The sequence below is a fragment of the Pteropus vampyrus genome, unplaced genomic scaffold (assembly GCF_000151845.1).
Source record: "Pteropus vampyrus isolate Shadow unplaced genomic scaffold, Pvam_2.0 Scaffold24, whole genome shotgun sequence".
Taxonomy (NCBI): Eukaryota; Metazoa; Chordata; class Mammalia; order Chiroptera; family Pteropodidae; genus Pteropus; species Pteropus vampyrus.
The window spans coordinates 11,089,807-11,108,234 of record NW_011888805.1 but is presented as its reverse complement, the minus strand read 5'-3'; the positions used below and the strand labels follow the sequence as shown (position 1 = coordinate 11,108,234).

General features: G+C 32.4%; 1 protein-coding gene across 5 annotated transcripts in view; it reads right to left on the bottom strand.

Annotated features, from left to right (window-relative positions):
* The window catches only part of AHI1 (Abelson helper integration site 1), a 169,235-nt gene that overhangs the window by 112,769 nt on the left and 38,038 nt on the right, over nt 1–18,428 (bottom strand). For all 5 annotated transcript variants that reach the window (XM_023528394.1, XM_023528392.1, XM_011356176.2 and 2 more), the window contains 6 exons: nt 15,221–15,344; nt 9,992–10,221; nt 8,278–8,384; nt 5,692–5,810; nt 2,972–3,102; nt 1,541–1,681 (listed from right to left, as the gene is read on the bottom strand). In XM_023528394.1, the coding sequence (XP_023384162.1) occupies nt 1,541–1,681; nt 2,972–3,102; nt 5,692–5,810; nt 8,278–8,384; nt 9,992–10,221; nt 15,221–15,344 (852 nt within the window). The remainder of the gene's footprint in view (nt 1–1,540; nt 1,682–2,971; nt 3,103–5,691; nt 5,811–8,277; nt 8,385–9,991; nt 10,222–15,220; nt 15,345–18,428) is intronic.

Here is an 18,428-nt window from a genome sequence, read left to right as displayed (position 1 = left end):
TCTACTTACACTTCTAGAATAAACTTCTTAATCTAAATCCTATTGTTTAAAAACCATATGGGCAAGCCTGACTGGTCTAATCCAATGATGAAATCCCTCTATGACAAAAAATAACAGAAAAAAAAAAAAAAGATAAAAGTGAAACTTTAACTTGCATTTGTAGTGAAAATTTCAAAAGCCTATAAAGCAAATTAGAAATTGAATGAAGATTGTTGTGAAACCTCGAGTCTGAGGAAATAACTGTGCTGCCCATTTCCTGTATAACAGTTCCAATTATAAAGTCCCTAGGGTATAATTCTTCTCTTTTATGTGAAGATTTAGAATGGATACAAAGATAGACCTGTTTCCGAACACATGCTTTAACTAGACACTAGCTTTGGATATTGGATAATTGGAGAAACGTATCTGTCTTTTCCTATAATCAGGCGGTGTTTATTTTTGTTAACATTTGCTTATAATAGTATATGGTACTGTGTTGTCTAACAATTCTACCATTAGTAATAGTGTTGTATAAATCTTAATATGTGTTAGAGAAATTCATTATTTTTTTTTCTGTTCTTTAAAATAAGGTAATTTTCAATTTACACATTATTTTCTAATATAATTCACCTGAAAAAACATACAAAAGTCCATACTATGATCAAGAACTTCAGGTTTAGAATTGTCTAATAACTTAGCACTCATTACAACCATTAACCAATTCAATCTGTATTAACGCAATAAATTTAACTACTCACATTTCATTAATTTAAAACACTTTGTCCAAATACTTCCACATTAACGTAACCTATATACATGAATGGCAATTTCGAGAGTGACAGAATTATCAATACGATGCAGAACAACGAAATCCTAATTTCAGGACAGATATTAAAGAAATATATGAAAAACAGCATAAATCCAAATAATTCTAAAAATGCCATACTATTCCTGAAAATTGTGTCCAGTCTTTATTTCCTTATTTCTCATAATGATAGAATAAGAAAATTTTAGAGTAAAAAAATATATCAGATTTCAAATTCTGGATCTTGTTTTTACTGATATTTAGTTTTCTGCCTTTTCATGTTAAGAAACTCTTAAAACCATAACTTATGAAAACTACGTGCTTTAGTAAAAAACAAAAACACAGAATAAGAAATTAACTCAATATTCAACTGAAAATATTAAAGATCCATATTTCCTAAATATAATTTATCTTTTAAATTTAGTTAACATTCAAAAAGGATTTTTAGGTGTATTTACTTAAATTGATTTACAAAAAAAGTGATGACTACCATTCTATGATTCCGATATAAGGGCACAACTATTATGTGTACTGTTGCTAATACTTAAACTCCAGAATAATAGTGCTTATGAAAAAAACAAAATGTTGTAATATAATAACAATATAATCTACTTAATCTGTTTGGCTCTTACAGTATATTCAAGAGAGCTTTGTTAATAGGAAGGATGATAGTTTCCATAGAGCTCGTGATTCTGGGTTCAGTCTAAATGTAAAGGTTACTCTAAATATTCTTTACTTATCGAGCAGTGGACTTACCCTGGAAATCATAAATATACAGAAGAATTGGCTCATTCTGCCCAAATGCACAAAATGCAACCATATTTTCAAGTGGATGATAAGAAATGTCCCGAATGGGTGACTTGAATGGCAGGTCAGAATACATTGCTACTTGTTCTCCTAAATAAGAAAAGATATTCAATAATTTGTACTCAGTTATTTCTCATTAGGTTATGCTGCAACTTATTAGAAATGTTTATAGTAAATAATGATGACGCTCATGTTATTTACACAAAAATCTCAAATACTTATAAATATTTGAGTACTACTGTATTAAATAATTATCTTTATTTTTCATTCTGTCAGCCTTCTTCTTTCTACTTCTCAGTCCAACCTCTTCGATGAGGTTTTAAAGATACAAAACAAAGACAGCTAAGAAGTAGAGAGGTACCTGATTGAGATCTGACAGGGCCAAGAAACGCCAACTAACAAAGAACTCCAGAAAGAACTTGCAGGAAGAACTGCAGAACTCTAAAACTGAGAAACTGGTTGGGGAAGCTTCGGTGGGGAATTAATTTTTCTATTTTCTTCCAGAGGCTGTTTCAGGTACCATCTGCTTTAAAGATACATCTGATTACTCATAGCTAAAAGAGGTCTATAACAGAGGTCTAAGGAACCTATGAAAAGCATAAGTCAAAAAGCATAGAATGTAGATTTATTGAAGAGGAAAAGAGATCTAACATTTCTGAATTGATACTAAAGCATCAAAACACAGTAAAAAACAAACAAAAAAACCCTAAGTGAACTGACTTATTGAAAATGCCTAAAGGAAAAATCAAGAGGATAAACAAGGTGTAATTAAATACGATTCATTAAAAGAATTTTAGAGTGAATTTCTCTAAATTCTCTAAATTTATTGCTAAAATTTGAAATGTAGTTTCAAATTTTCTTTTGAAAAGCAAAAGTAAAGTGCAAATGAAATTCCCAATATAATAGTTTATTTTTCTGGAAAAAAACTGAATTATGGTAATTCAGGTAAACTTAATTGCTATTAAGTTTTAGACATCATAAACTTTGACGAGAATATTTCTAATAAAAATGTACTAGAGATGTTTCACCATTTGTATAACTAGTTATATCCCAAATTCAGCTCATAATATTTTGTATTTTGCATGATAGTTCTCATTAAATAGTTCTCTAAGACTCACAATATCTCATTATAGGCAAGGAAAGAATAAACCTTAAATTATAATGTGAAATTTTAAATTCATGATGTTATCGTAACAATAGGAACAGAATAAAAATTTAGACTGTAGCTGACTTCCACTATCATTTTTCCTATTTTGAAAAAACATAATTGAGAACCTGGAATCAGAATTTCCTTGAAAATTATTCCATAAAATGGTATTTTTCATACTTCTTCAAAACAAAACAAAAAAATTTCCTTTTGAAGATCAACAAAATATTTACCTGTTTCTGGTTTCCAAACATATACTATGCCATCTTCACTTCCAGCAAAGAGATAAGTCCCACATGGTGTCAAAGTACTATGAATCTTCTCCCGATAATTTGCGGCTCCTACAAACTTCCTTGCTGCTAATCTATAAACAAGAAAAGATTTTACAAATGTAATCTGTCTTACAGTCTTTAAAGACTGGTGGTAGAAAAACTTTTAAATGTTTCATTTGCATTTAACGAACAACTTTTTTGAAAATCTGTTATGGATGCAGAATAAAGAAGAGACAGTGCCAGAGCTCAGGGAGCTTATAATTTAGCGGGAGAGAGAAGGAATGCATCAATGTAAAATAGGAAGCGAATGTAGAAAGTGCCACAAGAGAAGAAAAGAAAGAGTATTTTGCAGATTTGGACTAGAGAGATTATTTCTGGCTATGAAGAGGGACTATTTTATGGAAGTAGCATTTGGGTTGGTTACTCAAGGGACAGAATTTTTATATATTTTCCTGTGTGATGATTTTTTTTAAATCACACAATGAATACTTGATCCCTGCAGAAACATTAGAACATATTATTAAATCATTGATTAAATATAATAGACAACCTTCCAGGCTTTTTCGCTTATGAAAAATAGCTAATACTGTTTTAGTGCTTACTATGTGCCAGTTAGGTACTTCTATCAATCCTGGTTTACAGAGAGGACATTATATACACTGCTCTGTAATGTGCTTTTTTCAATCAACAATATATCACAAACAAAGGCCCTACATGTCAGAATATATAGATTATGCATTGTCAATTTAGGTATACATTATATTATTGTCTAAATGTATCTTAAGAAATTTTCTATTGTTGGACAACATGCATAGGACATTTCCAGCTTTCTCCTACCATGAACATGATTTCTATGAAAAATCATATATATATATTTGATTTTTCAAATATGTATATATATATATTGAAATTTGCATGTATATATATTTTATTTTATTTATTTTATATATTTTACTTATTGAAATTTATTGGGGTGACATTGGTTAATAACATTATAAAAAGTGTTAATAAGATTAACACTTAACACATTAATAAGATTATATGTTTCAAGTGCATAATTCTATAACACATCATTTGTATACTGCATTGTGTGCTCACCACCCCAAGTCTAGTTGTCCTTGTCATCATACATTTGACTACCTATACCCTCTTCATCTTCCTCCCAACCGCCTTCCCTTCTAGTAACCACCATACTATTGTTCAATTTTTAAAACTGTTTTATAGTTATTTTCTTAACATAAATTCCCAGACCTAAAGTTACAGGGTCAAACATTTCTGCATTTCTGCAAACTAGTTTATTACCCAAAAAATCCTTATGAGTATGGTATATTATTTCTTCCATTTGAGTGATAAGAAAAAAAGAGAGGTACAGAGAGGTTAATCAGCTAGTAAGGGGTGAAAAAGGTAGTATCTGATTCTAAGCAGTTTGCCTCTAGAGACCAAGCATGAGCTTAAGCTGAATACTATACTGCTTAAAAAGAGATCATCGAACTCCTTAGGCCTTCTAAAATGTGGCTCTAATCTCTACTTCTAAAAAATTCTCTCAGCACCCCTTAACAAGAAACTTATGCTTATACAGACTACCTCACTATGCCTAGAACACAACTTACATTATTCCAGGCTTTTCTACTCTACTGAAAACACTCCATCTTATCTAAATTCTACCCATCCTTCAAGATTGAGCTCAAAGGACAACCTCTCCATTGAGCCTTTAAGAGAAGACTATATTATAGCTTTCACCTTTGTTGCCATGAATTATATAATTTTTTTATTATAAATTTATATTCATTAAAAATACATACTAAGTACTAGCTATCTGCAAGGCATAGTATGGATGCTATGCATAGAAAAAAGGAATAAGCAGATTCCAGTCCAAAGAGATCTTACAATTCAGCCTAATTAAATGTTTTTGTGTTGTTTTGGAGGCAGTACAACTGGATTATAAACTCCTGATAAGCTACTTCTGCTTATCATTCTCCCACAGCACCCATGCCAGGGTCTTGACCAGTTCTACATAAATATTTAAGGGCTTAATGGTTAGTCCTAAAAAGAGAACTGCAGAATAAACTAATATAAATCACCACATATGCCTTTCTAAATACAATAATGAAATCTAATAACACAGCTTCCTCTCATTTGTTTTGCCAGAACTCCACACCAAAACAAAAGCATGGCAGAAGTCCATGCTAATTTTCCCAGAACTCTGCTTCTGCCTTTTACGTTAAGGATATTTTTCTTCATTTGCTTTATTCAGAAATAAAACAAAAAAGAGAAACAAGATGTGTTATTCGAAAGCCCTCTCATTCAGTTATGATATTAAATCATAATAATATGCTATACCAGTATCATAGAGATAAAAGATATTCCATGATAGATTTTTTTAATTGTGAAAATAAAGAGCAACTGTGTAGATTTCAGCCTCATAACTATTCCCATTTTGAGCCAGATAATTCCTCATTGTGGGAGGCGGTCTTATGAACTATATGATGTTTAGCAGTATATCTCTAGTCTCTACCCACTAGATAGTAAAAGCAACATTCAAAAATGTCTCCAGACGCTACCAGATGTCTCCTGAAGGACAAAATCCTCCAGGTAAGAACCACAGCTTCATTTTATAAATATGAATTAATTTATTACTTATTCTATGAGTGCTTAACCTGTCAATAGTGAAATATACTTACATTCGGAGATCCATAATTCTCAAAGTACTGTCTTTGGTATGAATTAACAAACGTTTTCCACTGGGATGAACCTCCAAATAACTTATTGGAATCCCCTTAAACTCACTGTCTTTAATCTCCTAAAATGATAAAAAAATATTAAAAATATTACCACTGTAACATTAAGTCCTTTTTAGGGTACAAAAGAACAAAATTAATTTTAAGGTATCATTTTCAATTGCACTAATCAGGATGCTTTAAAATTGTTTCAAAGGATCCCCAGTAATTTCAGTTTAAGGTTGAAAATAAAGCTGATGAAATGTATCTTTGGTTGTTATGTAACACCACAGTAGTATGTGTTTCTGTAGTATATTTCCAAACAAAAGCACTTCCTGCAAATGCATCTTCTATCTCAGCATTTTCTGTTTATCATCATACGAGAAAGCTTCAGTTTTTTATAAATTCAAAAGTAAGTATAGAATTAATTTTCAAGTTCTATTTGTCTCAGATTATTTCTTCATACACTTACTTCCATTGTCCTGAAAAAGGTATATTATCAGCAGATAATTCTGCAAGCATTTAATTTAGATGTTATTTTAGGTGTTTTTTTTTTTTTTATATATAGTTATTTAAGGCAGCTATAGAAGACACCTGATAAATGATGTCAAGAAAGACATAAACGCTGAAGGAGAAATCTGCCTAAACAAGCTTTGCATTAATTAGAAAAATTACCAAAGGTCCTTCTTGATAGTATTACTAAGAGAAAAAAATATATTACAAATGCAAAACTACTTAGAGTTCGGAGTCAAAGAGAAGTACACTTTAACCTGCAGGCAGAATCATGAATTACCCTCCTCACTCAAGGATCCCTTATTATTTGTTGCTCCCTTCTTCTGTAGGGTCTACTCTTTGGATGTGGGTTGGCACCAGCAAAGGTAGGGTACACACGGCTACAGTCCCAACATCAGCAGCTAAGCCCTGGCTACAGCTGTTGGACACTAAGATTTGCTGTCAGCTATTTCTTAAAAGTTACAGAAAAACTCAAACACTGACACCACAGACAGGGTTTTACTGAGCTGAACAACGACCATTTGAGGCTGGGATGCACCGTTGGGGGTTTGAGCAACTGCAGTAACACACAGATGTAAATATGAAAAAAAAAAAAAAACCTAGTAAGTTAAATGTTACATACTAATTTGAGAAAAGTGCTGGCAGACTTAGTATCTGCAACATCTATTAATGATTTTCTCCATATTTTTCTTTATCATATTCATGCTCAAACTAGAAAAGCCCTAATTTTGAAGCCTATGTTCTGTATCAAGGAGGGTGTGCAACAACAACATCACAGGGACACTTCACCTCAAGGACAGATGAATAAAACAGCATTTCTCACACTGCTGGTTGAAGAAAACCAGTAAGAAATCACAATCTCCAGTTTGTCTCAGGGCATCAGGTACTAAAAAGACATTCCAGCTCATTTCCTAAATTTTTATTTTTGACTGTCTCAGGTAACCACCAGGCTGCAGACTTTCAAGATAAATTTGCCTTTCTTTACTGGGGTAAAGAAACACACGATTTTAACACAAATAACAGACACTGTACTGTAGATTCAAATGACTAAAACGCCTTTGGGGACTTGCCAATCCCTCTGATATGTAAGTAATCAGAAAATTATTTTCAAAGTATGTGAAATTAGGCTACAACATGAATCCCAAGCCATCATTCATTAATCTGATAGACAGATGAGAATGACTAAAAATTGAATGTACTGTTTTTAAACAGATCTGATAGACTCAACAGATTTAACTAAAGTTTGTGGAAATTATTTTTAATTTACAGTGTCTTTTTTTCCAAACAAGGACAATTGTTATACTCTATTACAAATAAAAAATTAAAGAACAAAGGTACAGCCTGTAAGACAAAAACTATATCAATTTACATAAAACAAACTCAGGTTTAATGATTGATTTTGTATATAATATTTTAATACACAAGCCACCTTAAAAACACTCTACTCCAAAAATGAAAGAGATTATCCACTTGTTTCTGCCTATTTAGCACATTTCAAATGAAACAAATAGCAGAAATGGGTGAAGGTGGTCAAAAGGTAAAAAGGAAAAAATGAAACAATTATTGTGATGAAATAAGAGAATCCCTCATCATTACACAATCTCATTACATAATTTTGAAAGTTGGCATGGTTTAACAAAACAGTGAACACACTGTTTTTAGAGTGATATTATTGGATCGAGGAAAAAATATAAATACAGAAAATATGTTATTATTTACAGATGGTAATATAAATCACATTTTAGCATAAATTTCATTAATAGATCACTGAATTCCATAATGCAAATTAAGAACCCCCAAAATTAAAGGAGAGCCTGGCCAAAGTAAAAAAAAAAATTCACTAAGTCACTTTATCATCAATCAGCCATCAGAAAGACATGATAATTGATGAATGATAATTGACTTTTCAGAGACTAAGAAAAACTTAATATTTTTGAAGAGAAAGAACAAACGTCCTGACGTCTTATTTAAAGGTCATGTGGTTCAATGTTTTTTCCAATTTAATTAAATCCCAAAATATGAAATACAATTTTATACCTTATCAACACTCCAATGGCGGACTGAATGTTGCACATCATTAACTTTGGCGTAGGTATTCCACACAACGATCACCCCAGTGCAGTCTCCTGAATACATGTGATGACCTGTTTAAGTAAATAAAATTACTCACCTTTGTTACAGAGAGGTAAAAACAAATAATATAAAAGTGGGAAAACACATCCCAGTCAAACAGTCAAAGAATTCTAGGGCTATTAAAAGGTATTTCAGTTTAAAAGAGCCAAAAAAAATAAAAAATAAAAATAATAACTCCCAATCAAATCCCAATTATCTTTAAATAAATTCTTTACTCTTTTGAATTATTTTTTATGACTAATTTCCCTCTGCGACTTGCCTGATTTTAATACAAACATAAATAAATAAATAAAAAATGAGCAACTTGGTGCACATGTATATGGCTCAAATCCCAAAGCCAAATAAATTATCTGAATTATCCAATATGTATCCATATGCTCACTTTTATTAACCTATATAATGTTTTATATTCCTGGAAAAACTCTTCTATTCTGATATATACTGTTAGCATAATGCCTGAGATCCAGCAAGAACTCAATGATCAGAATAAAATAGTAAATAACAGGTGTTCCAGTTAACATCAATTCTTAATGTCAAACCATCTTACAATTGAATGGGACCTCAGGACCATCAAGTTTAACTCAGAAATATCTTACATCCCAGTATGAACAGATACTCATTCAGCAACTGTGAATTTAATATTTTAAAAAGCAGTTTATTCAACTGATAAATTGCTCTATGTATTAAGATGTTTTCTCTAATTCTGAGCAAAGACAATCTGTCTTCTGAAGCTTTGGCCCTATCTCTACCCACTGGAGCAACAAGACTGATTTCCCCTTTTTTGACATATGGATATCTTAGCCAAATATCTGAAGAAATTCTTCATCTCTCTTTCATACTCTGAGCTATTTCTATTATGACAGAGCTGTCAGATACCTTTCTATCATTGGCTGACCTTTCCTTAATGTGTTCCAATATGTTAACATCTTTATAGTTGAAGTGAGTACACTGGCAGTAATTATCATTTTGATCTAGATCACATGCTAATTCATTATAGCTACAGCCTAAATATCTAGTGTTTGAAATAATGTAAAAGGTGACTAATAGATATAATAAATTTCTTTAGTCTTTGAGCTGTTAAAATCTATATTTGATGTCTTTAAAACATCATCCATATTATCTATATAGATACACCTTTAACTGCAAATTTCCTTTCTATATGTTTCTATACTTTCAAAAAAACAATCCTGCTGCTACATTTAAAATATATTTTTTCAATATTCTTTTGAGATATTCCCTTCATCTTCCTTAATTTTACCCTTTAACCTAAAAGGCTCTTTAAAAAAAAAAAAAAATCTACTCAAGAGATAATCACCAATCCAGTGAAATATATTTATGAAACTTGGAAAATGATTGGTTGTTACAGCAAAGATTAGTTGAATCTAAATGTTTAGGAATTTTATGACCTTAAAATTACAAACAACTTCTTCAGTGCCAAAACTATGCTCGGGTCTCCCATATAATCTGCAAAATATGCAAAAACCTAACTATGCACAACCAACTATCAATACATAAAATCCCTCTCAAGCTTAAATATTTATTATTCTAGTGAGATAAAAAAATTTTTAAATATCCTTCATGCGATTCAGCTTCATTTGGGATATATTCTCCGACATACCTTCAATATCGAAACAGAGGGAGTTGATGAAACTCCTGTGAGTGTCAAACTGTCGGACCAATACGGCAGGATCCTCTCTCATATCAACTTTCCATATGCGTATCACAGAATCATAGCACCCTGTAACCACCAGTTCTTTTACAGCTGGATGGAATTTAGCCGTGTAAACAAAAGCAGGATGAGGTAAAACTCTGAAAGTCTTTGTATTATCTATTTCATTTTTCCATATCCTGGAAAAAGATAAAAAGTTACATATTTCTTCTGAAAGGCATAAGTTTCTTTAGAAGTTTCTCGAAGAACCAATACAGCCAATGGGATTTACGTAAGCAAATGACAACAAACAATGGTAAACTAAATTTAAGCTTTATAACAAAAAAAATGTGATCATGTATTTGATGGCATGGATTCTTTACATTTTGACAAAGCTATTTCTTACTGTTATTATCAAGCGTAATGGTTAATTTGTCTACTAATTATAATCTATACTATAAAATGAAAAACTATTTGTATTTGGATATGTCTTTTTTAAACCTATTTTGACATTGTTTAAACACACATCAAATAGCTGGTAAAATATTGCATTTAGTTCACTATATATAAAAAATAAAATATAGGGAGAAGCTTTACTGATTTCTCGTTTAGGTTGGGCACACTGCTTTTTCAAAGTGCTTACCAGTGGGGTTTAGAGAATAGGATACTCTATTAACTTCATATTAGTAATTTCAAAGCCTAGATAATAAACTTGAAGATCTCGAAGACTTAAAAACCATAATGAAATTACCATATGAATACTTGATTAAAATAAGATTAAAAATAAGAAAATAAGATTATAATAATATAGTATGTTTTCTATCAAACTATATTAAGCACTCACTCTGTGTTTAACATTCTCATTATCTCTTCCTCTAAATAATGGATGTTTTATAAAAATTAGTATAATCATTGCTATAATCCTGACAAAAGAGTAAACCCTAAGGGTTAAACTGTTATGTTAGATACTCTGCATTTGTAATCAATGTGTAAAAATAGGCAAAATCTAGCAATAGACAGGTGCTAAATGAGTGTGGAATACTGGATTTTTAAAAGCTTAAGTTATCAGAATTAGAAGAGCATATTAATCTTTTAATATGGGGATTTATAATTAATCCTTTTAATTATTACCTAAGAACTAAAGGAAATTATGTCTTTTATCAATTGTCAATAAAAGAAAAAATACAGTTGCTAGTCAAGAATAACATTCTACGAGTTTTCTCAGCAGCTGCTTAAAATACAGGATATGATCTTCAATTACTAAGAATTCAAACTAATAATGAAGGAAGTGAAAGAACATGTTTTCAAGTAAAAATAAAGCACGTGTGTCACTGCATAAACATTTCATCGTAGTAATAGCTTTCAATGAACATATGTTACATGAAATATAGTATTTATTGAAAAAAGAAAATCACTAATTTGAAATATTACAAAGACTGTTAAAAGATAAAAACTTCAGTTGCTCACTAATAAATCTTAGTGGCATTATTTGAAATACCATGTAACAGACATGAATGGAGCAATTGTATTTTAAAAAGAGCTTGATATAATTGAGAGACACAATTTTTTAAATAAAAATGAACTTTTTAGGTAAAAAACAAAACTGGTATCTATGATGGCATTAGTCACCCAATCAATGGTAGAATCCAAGATCAAAACAAATTTATTAATGGGTTAGGAAAAAATCAGGCTCATCATAGAAAAGAAGGATACACAAATTTGTAAGACTAGGTAACTGCACAAAAAAACAATTATTAGAATTGGAAAAGAAAAAACATACCAAAGTTAAAACAGTATGTGTGAAGCGGGGGTGGGGGGGAGGAATGGGGACAAATGGGCCTATTTGGGAGCCATTACACATGGAAAAATCTTTCTGATTATATGAGAAGTTGTTGTTTGAGAAAAATAGAGATTATACTAAAGATAACTAAAAAAAGGAGGTTTAGGCTAAACCCACATGGTAGAAAGCTAACCAGTGGAAAACAGTTACTTAAGAGACACCAATGATAGCATCTGACAGTGATCCTGAGGAAGACAGAAGAGGACGTGGGCAGAAACTCACGCTTCTGCCATTCCTGAGCTTTAGTAACTAATTCTCTTCCTTTTCACTTTAGCCTATTCATTGTAAGTATTCTTTACTTCTTTCAAAAATCTCAGTCTTTCTGGATCTAGCCACAATGTTTCTTTCTTCACTCAGTTAATCCTTCACGATAATATTTTTATGACATAGAGTCCTAAATTAATATCAATTTCAAAACTACATAAAGAAAAAAGCATACTTTACTACAATATATTACATGTTGTGTGGGCAAATCCAAGATGGTTTCAAGAAATGGTGAAATCTGAGCTAGGTTTTAAATGATGACTACGAGCCCACTCTGGCTCACAAAAGGCACTTAAATGTTTGTTGAATGAATGACTTGGGCAGGAATTGTAAAGGAAAGACATTTAAGCATAGGAAGACTAGGTAAGGTAACACGGCATGGAGCTGCCAGAGAAGATAAGATGTTAAGGGTATTTCAAAAGACTGTGTGGATGAGGCAGAGGGTACATGTGAAGTGCATAAGAGAAGAGTGTAAGGTCAATGAGGGGCAGGCCTGTCATGCCATGCTAAGGACCTGGAACATTTTTCAAAGGGCAATGGCAATCAAAGTTTTTTAAAACAAGGCATTATGAAAGATGGTTTTAGAAAAATAATTTTAGCATAGTGGAGATGGAAGAGACTAGAAGCTGAACACTGGGAAAGTTCTGCAGCAACAGTTTAAGCAAGAGACAATAAGAGCTTAAATTAAGACAACAGCAGTAAAGACAGAAAGATATTATGGTGAGCATTTTAGGAGACAGAATGGACAGACTTTAGTATTACTTACATCTGGAAATAAATGGTGGAAAGGAAAAAAGAGAAAAGTACGACTCTTGATTCCCAGCATGGGAGACAAAGTAGATAAGGATGTCATTTAAAAATATATAAGAGTACTAAAAGAGGAAAACAAAGTTTGGTGATTTCAGTAAGATGATTTTGGACTTGAGGTGCCACTGGGAAATCCAGATAGAAGTGTGAAAGAGAAAGTCAAACTCAGAAAAAATGTGGACGTCATTAGCATATAAGGGAGATTCAAAACCAGGGAAGATGAGAGAGACCAGGATAGCACACCAAACAAGGGAAGACAATCAAGTAAAGGACCTTGGGGATAAATATCTGTAGAGAATAGGCAGATGAAAGGAACAACAACAAAAAAAGGGAAGGAAAATTGGTCGGAGTCATGAAAAGAAAACCAAAAGAGGTTGTCAATGAAAACCATGAATTAAAAATATTTCAAGGCTAATCAATAATTAATTACTGCACTGAAGGCAAACAGGGTAAGGACTGAAACTGGCCAATGGATCTAAAAATTAACAAGTAACTGCTGACCTCTTGAAGAAAGTTTATATGGCATGGTGGGAGTGAAAGCCAAACTAACTGGGTTGAAGCAAACACAATGTGTGTAGGATGCTCCTGATGATGTAGAAAAAAAAAAATAATGTGGTAGTCTGGAAGGCAGAAAAAGATTTCTTTAAGATAAGGAGATTGGAGCATACAGTTGACCCATGAACAACATGGGTTTGAACAATGCCAGTCCACTTATATGCAGATTTTTAAACTGTATTTTGAAACCGTATTTTCAATCCATGGCTGGAAATCTACACACGCTGTATTTCTAAGACAAGAGGACGAAATCAATAGAGAAAGGTTCCATAGAGCCAAGAGATGTAAGAAATAGAAGTAACAAAATTGTAGATTAAAGGACTGAGATTAAAAGCACAGATCAAATATTAGCCTTAAAAGTGTCTATACCTATACTGCTTTGCTAAAAGAGATGGACAGAGAGAAAGATGGGTAAATTCATAGATATTAGGCGGGAAACCAGAGGAAATACAGGAAAATCATGTCTGGCTAAATTTCACTGTAAATTGAAGGCAGTCATCTAATGGAAGTGCAAAGATTGTGGTTCAGAATGGAGACCATGAAGTATGGTAAGGTTTAGATCTGCAGCCAGAGGAATGAGAAAAGATAGCTCAACAAATATAAGTAAAAGGATTGCTCAGCAAAGATGAGAGCTCAGGAGATTTTCAGATTTACAAATCCACAGTTAGGCTTTAGCAAGGTTATGTATTTTTATCTAGTGTAACCTGGCATCAGACAGAATGGCTATACTGAAAGAACAGACCAGACAGGTTCCTGAGGATATTGTTAAGAGGGACTAATAGTAGGTTCCCAGCTAGATAGAGAGAGAAATCAATTGTCACCATTTGCCATCTTTTTTATTTAACTATAAACTAAACAGTAATGATAACATGTTAATCAATTAGACAATTTATATTGAAAAGGAAATTGATAAGATTACTAGAAGAAGGGACCCAGACACTAAAAGCATATTAAAAAGTATGCATAAAGAACAGGAAGCAGAAGTAGTTAAGAGTGAAATCAGAGTGGATCTTGATCTGGTCTAAATGTCAGTTTCCCACAGAGATAATAAATACGTGTGTATCCAATTTCCACATTTGTGGAAATCAAATTAAATGACATATAGAAAATGACATATACAACTGCCTAATAGTTTTAGAATATATCCAAGGTAGAATAAGTAACTACAAAAAGCATATATGAAACTTTAAAAAGTAGCTTTTAAAATATTTTATTGTGACACTCATTATATTGGAAGGAGTTATTTTAAGACTGACATTCTGAAATATGCAAATACTTGACAATCTATAAAGCTCTTAGAACATAAGGTGCATAGTGATTTATTTACTCTACGCTACATACTAAGCACCACTGTGTCCTGGCCTCTGCACCCAGCTAACACTGAAAATGGAATCCCTGCCATCAAGAGCTTATATTCTAGGAAAAATCTCAGTTGTTTTAATAACCTCATCTCAAAGTATTAATTGAACAGTGTACATAATGATCATTTAAAGACAGTGAGGACTAGAAATATTATACATTACATAAATAACATATTTAACAAAAATGTCTTCAAGATAAAAAGTTTTCACTACTACTTATTCAATCAGTCAGTTTATATGGTACATACTTATGACAATCCCTGATAAGCAAAACATTACTGAGGCATAAGAGTAGTTACATTGCTTTATATTCTCTTTGCTTTCTTTGATGGCAAACACCACACACGATAAGTACTTCTCAAGAATACTGACCTGGCAGTGCCATCAGATGATGCAGTAAGGATACAGCGGTCATCTTTTGACCAGCAGAGATCATAAATGATATTGAGGTGGCCATACAATTCTCTCATGAAACGTCCAGAAGGAATCTCATATACTAATGAAAATATTGAAAAATTAGTCAGTTTTCTAATAGAAGATCCTTAATACAGTAATATACAAATTCATAACATAATAACTTGCCCATACAGTAAGCACTGTCTATAAGAATATTAGCAGACATTTTAGTATAAAAAATTTCAAAATCTACTTAAAGTTTTTTTCACTGACTTTAGACACAAGAATTTACACACATAAAATTTTATAATATACTACAATTAACAATTATTCTAATTTCTTTAAAGCGATTTTTCTAATAATCTTTGATAATTAATCAAATAATAAATAACATTTAAACTTCGATTTATTCCAAAGATTCTCTAATTTGGGCTTTAGTGAATAAGATATTACTTTACCTGAAAACTGATTAAATTCCAACCAAAATTTTGTTTGAAGTAATGAGAAACTCGAAATGCACTATGGTCAGAAACAAATTCTAATACTAAAATTATAGATATAGTATGGAAATAGAGATCTAATCTGATAAACAAGGCTGTATAGTATTGCTATGTTATTATTTACAATAAATTACCTAAGATAACAACTCAGAACAACAAAGTTTCCAAGTCTCTGCTTCCACCTAGTGGTCAAACCAATAGCCCTTTAAAATACTAAGCAGTACCCAAGTACTTCCGGCATAGCAAAAAAAAAAAGACCCCAGAAAATCCGCGTCCCCCATATAAGCAACAAGGACACTGACATAAATTGTCAAAATTAACTTTTTCAGAACTCTGGAAATTAAACAAAGGCAATGTGAGGAGGATTTATTCAAGAAAAGCAGCGGAATCTCAGTAAGAACACTAAGTTTGTAGTATTTTAACTTGCCTTGTTCTCTCCCATTCCCATGCTCCAAAGTGGCCTTCAAAACCAACAGCCTTGCAACTACAAAGAAAACCAGCAGCCTAGCTGCCATGGAATGAGACAGAAGAGGTCTAAAGCTCCCCAAAAGCCCCAACCCCAAGACTTATCATTATTAGACATCCTGGCAGCTCCCGGAAGGGCTCCATTTTCATGGCTTGGCTTTATCCGACCCAGCTCTGAGCATGCTCTGTGTGAACAGCCCTAACCCTAGAGTGCCTGTCAAAATAACCAGGGGCATACCTTTCTGAGGCAGTGATACCAACTGGGGCTAAGAAGAGGTAGACCAAAAAGCTTAAAAGTAAAAATCTTAGAATGATATACCCACAGAGGACTTTGAAAAGCTCCAACATACTCCTGGGAAACTAGAAGGACATATACTCCTAGGCTGTGTGAGTGCCCAATAAAGACCTGAAAGGTCCTACCTCTTACTCTGGCTGACCTGAGCAGGCTCTGTGAAAACAAGAAGTGAAGGCGAAGGCTGAACGAAGCACTGAAAGTACATTCCAATGCACAGGCATACAGAGCCCTTGGTAAAGAGAGACCTATTCACTCAAGGCATTAAAAAAATTTCCCTCTAACCATCAGCTGACCACTTAGCTAACCAAGTGGAAACTTTAGTGGTAACATATGACAAAGAAAAAAGTCTATGGAATTAGTCTAGGAGGGTCACTAACCAAACATATAAAACAAATAGCCTAGGTGGGTAGATAGAGTGGGGGTAGGAGGGAAATCTGATTTCCAGAGCTGCCACATTTTAATAAGTAAAATATCTATGTTTCAACATAAAATTATGGAGATGTGAGAAAAACAAAACAGAAAAGTATGATCATACACAGGAAAAAAGCAGTCAACACAAACTGTCCATGAGGAAGCCTAACATTGGTCTTCCTAGAGAAAAGATTTTAATCCACTCTTATAAATATGTTCAAAGATCTAAAACCGTGTCTAAAAAAATAAGTGTGGGAATTAAGATGTAAGAATTTCTCACCAATAAGAGATAAAAATTATTTTTTAAAAAAAGACCAAAAAGAAATTCTAGAATGGAAAAGTACAATAACTGAATACACAATTCACTGAGAGGGGCTCAATGGCAGATTTGAATTGGCAGAAGAATCAAGACTTGAACACAGGTCAACTGAGATTATGCAGTCTGAGGGGCAGAAAGAAAAAAAAGAAGAAAAATAAATAAAGGTTTAGAGACCTATGGGACACCATCAAGTGTACCAACACAGAAATGATAGGACTGCTCGAACGAGAAATAGAAAGGAAAAGAAAGATCATCTGAAGACAAAAAAACTCTCCAAATACGTAAAAAACATTAATTTGCACATTCTACAAGCTAAACAAATTCCATGTAATCAACAATGAAAATTCAAAAACAAAGATTCTTCTATTTTTAAGATGTAAGCAATAAGTAAAGCTAAATTTACATAGTATTGTGATGATTTTTTAAAGCATAAAGTAACATATTTACCACAGAATGTTGAAAACATATAAATCAGAATGAGAGTAATTCTTTCACAGTCCCAAATAATTAAATCACTATTAATATTCTGGAATATGTTTCTTTAGAATCTTTTTTACTCTGTGCATAGGTTTCAGTGAATTTTTAAAATAGCACAATCATAATCAAACTACACAAATAATTTTGTATTTCTTAAAACTAAGATTATTTCATGAGGAGAAATATATGTTTAATAAATGGTAACCAAGCCAATTATAAGTCCTTGCTGAAAAAAAGCAAATCGGTGAAGGAATAACTGTTAGAAGTTGAGCAAAGTTCAACAGGATCTAGTGCTGAGGGCAGATGCCCATGAGGACCCAGTGGCTACTTCCTTCTTTGGTGAGTTGGTTTTCATTATTAAGCAGGAAGGGAAAATATTAATGCCTCTAAATCTAGACGAGTATAAGACAAGGCTCATCTACACACACACAGACATGCACACACACAACCTTTAAAGACATAAATAATTACTCTTTTTAATACAGTTTCCTATATATTTAAAGGAAATTTGGGAGTGGGTTTTTGGCCTCTGCTGACTTCTCTATCATAATGAGAAGTCTTCATCTACGTACTCCTGAGCCAGTTACTATCACTCTAGTGCATAACAAATTTGAGGGCTTTGGTATACAAATTATCACTGCTATCGACCAACCACTTTGGACTAAAATTCCTCAAGATATTTCATGTTTCCAAACTCCTATATGTAAAACAAAGAAT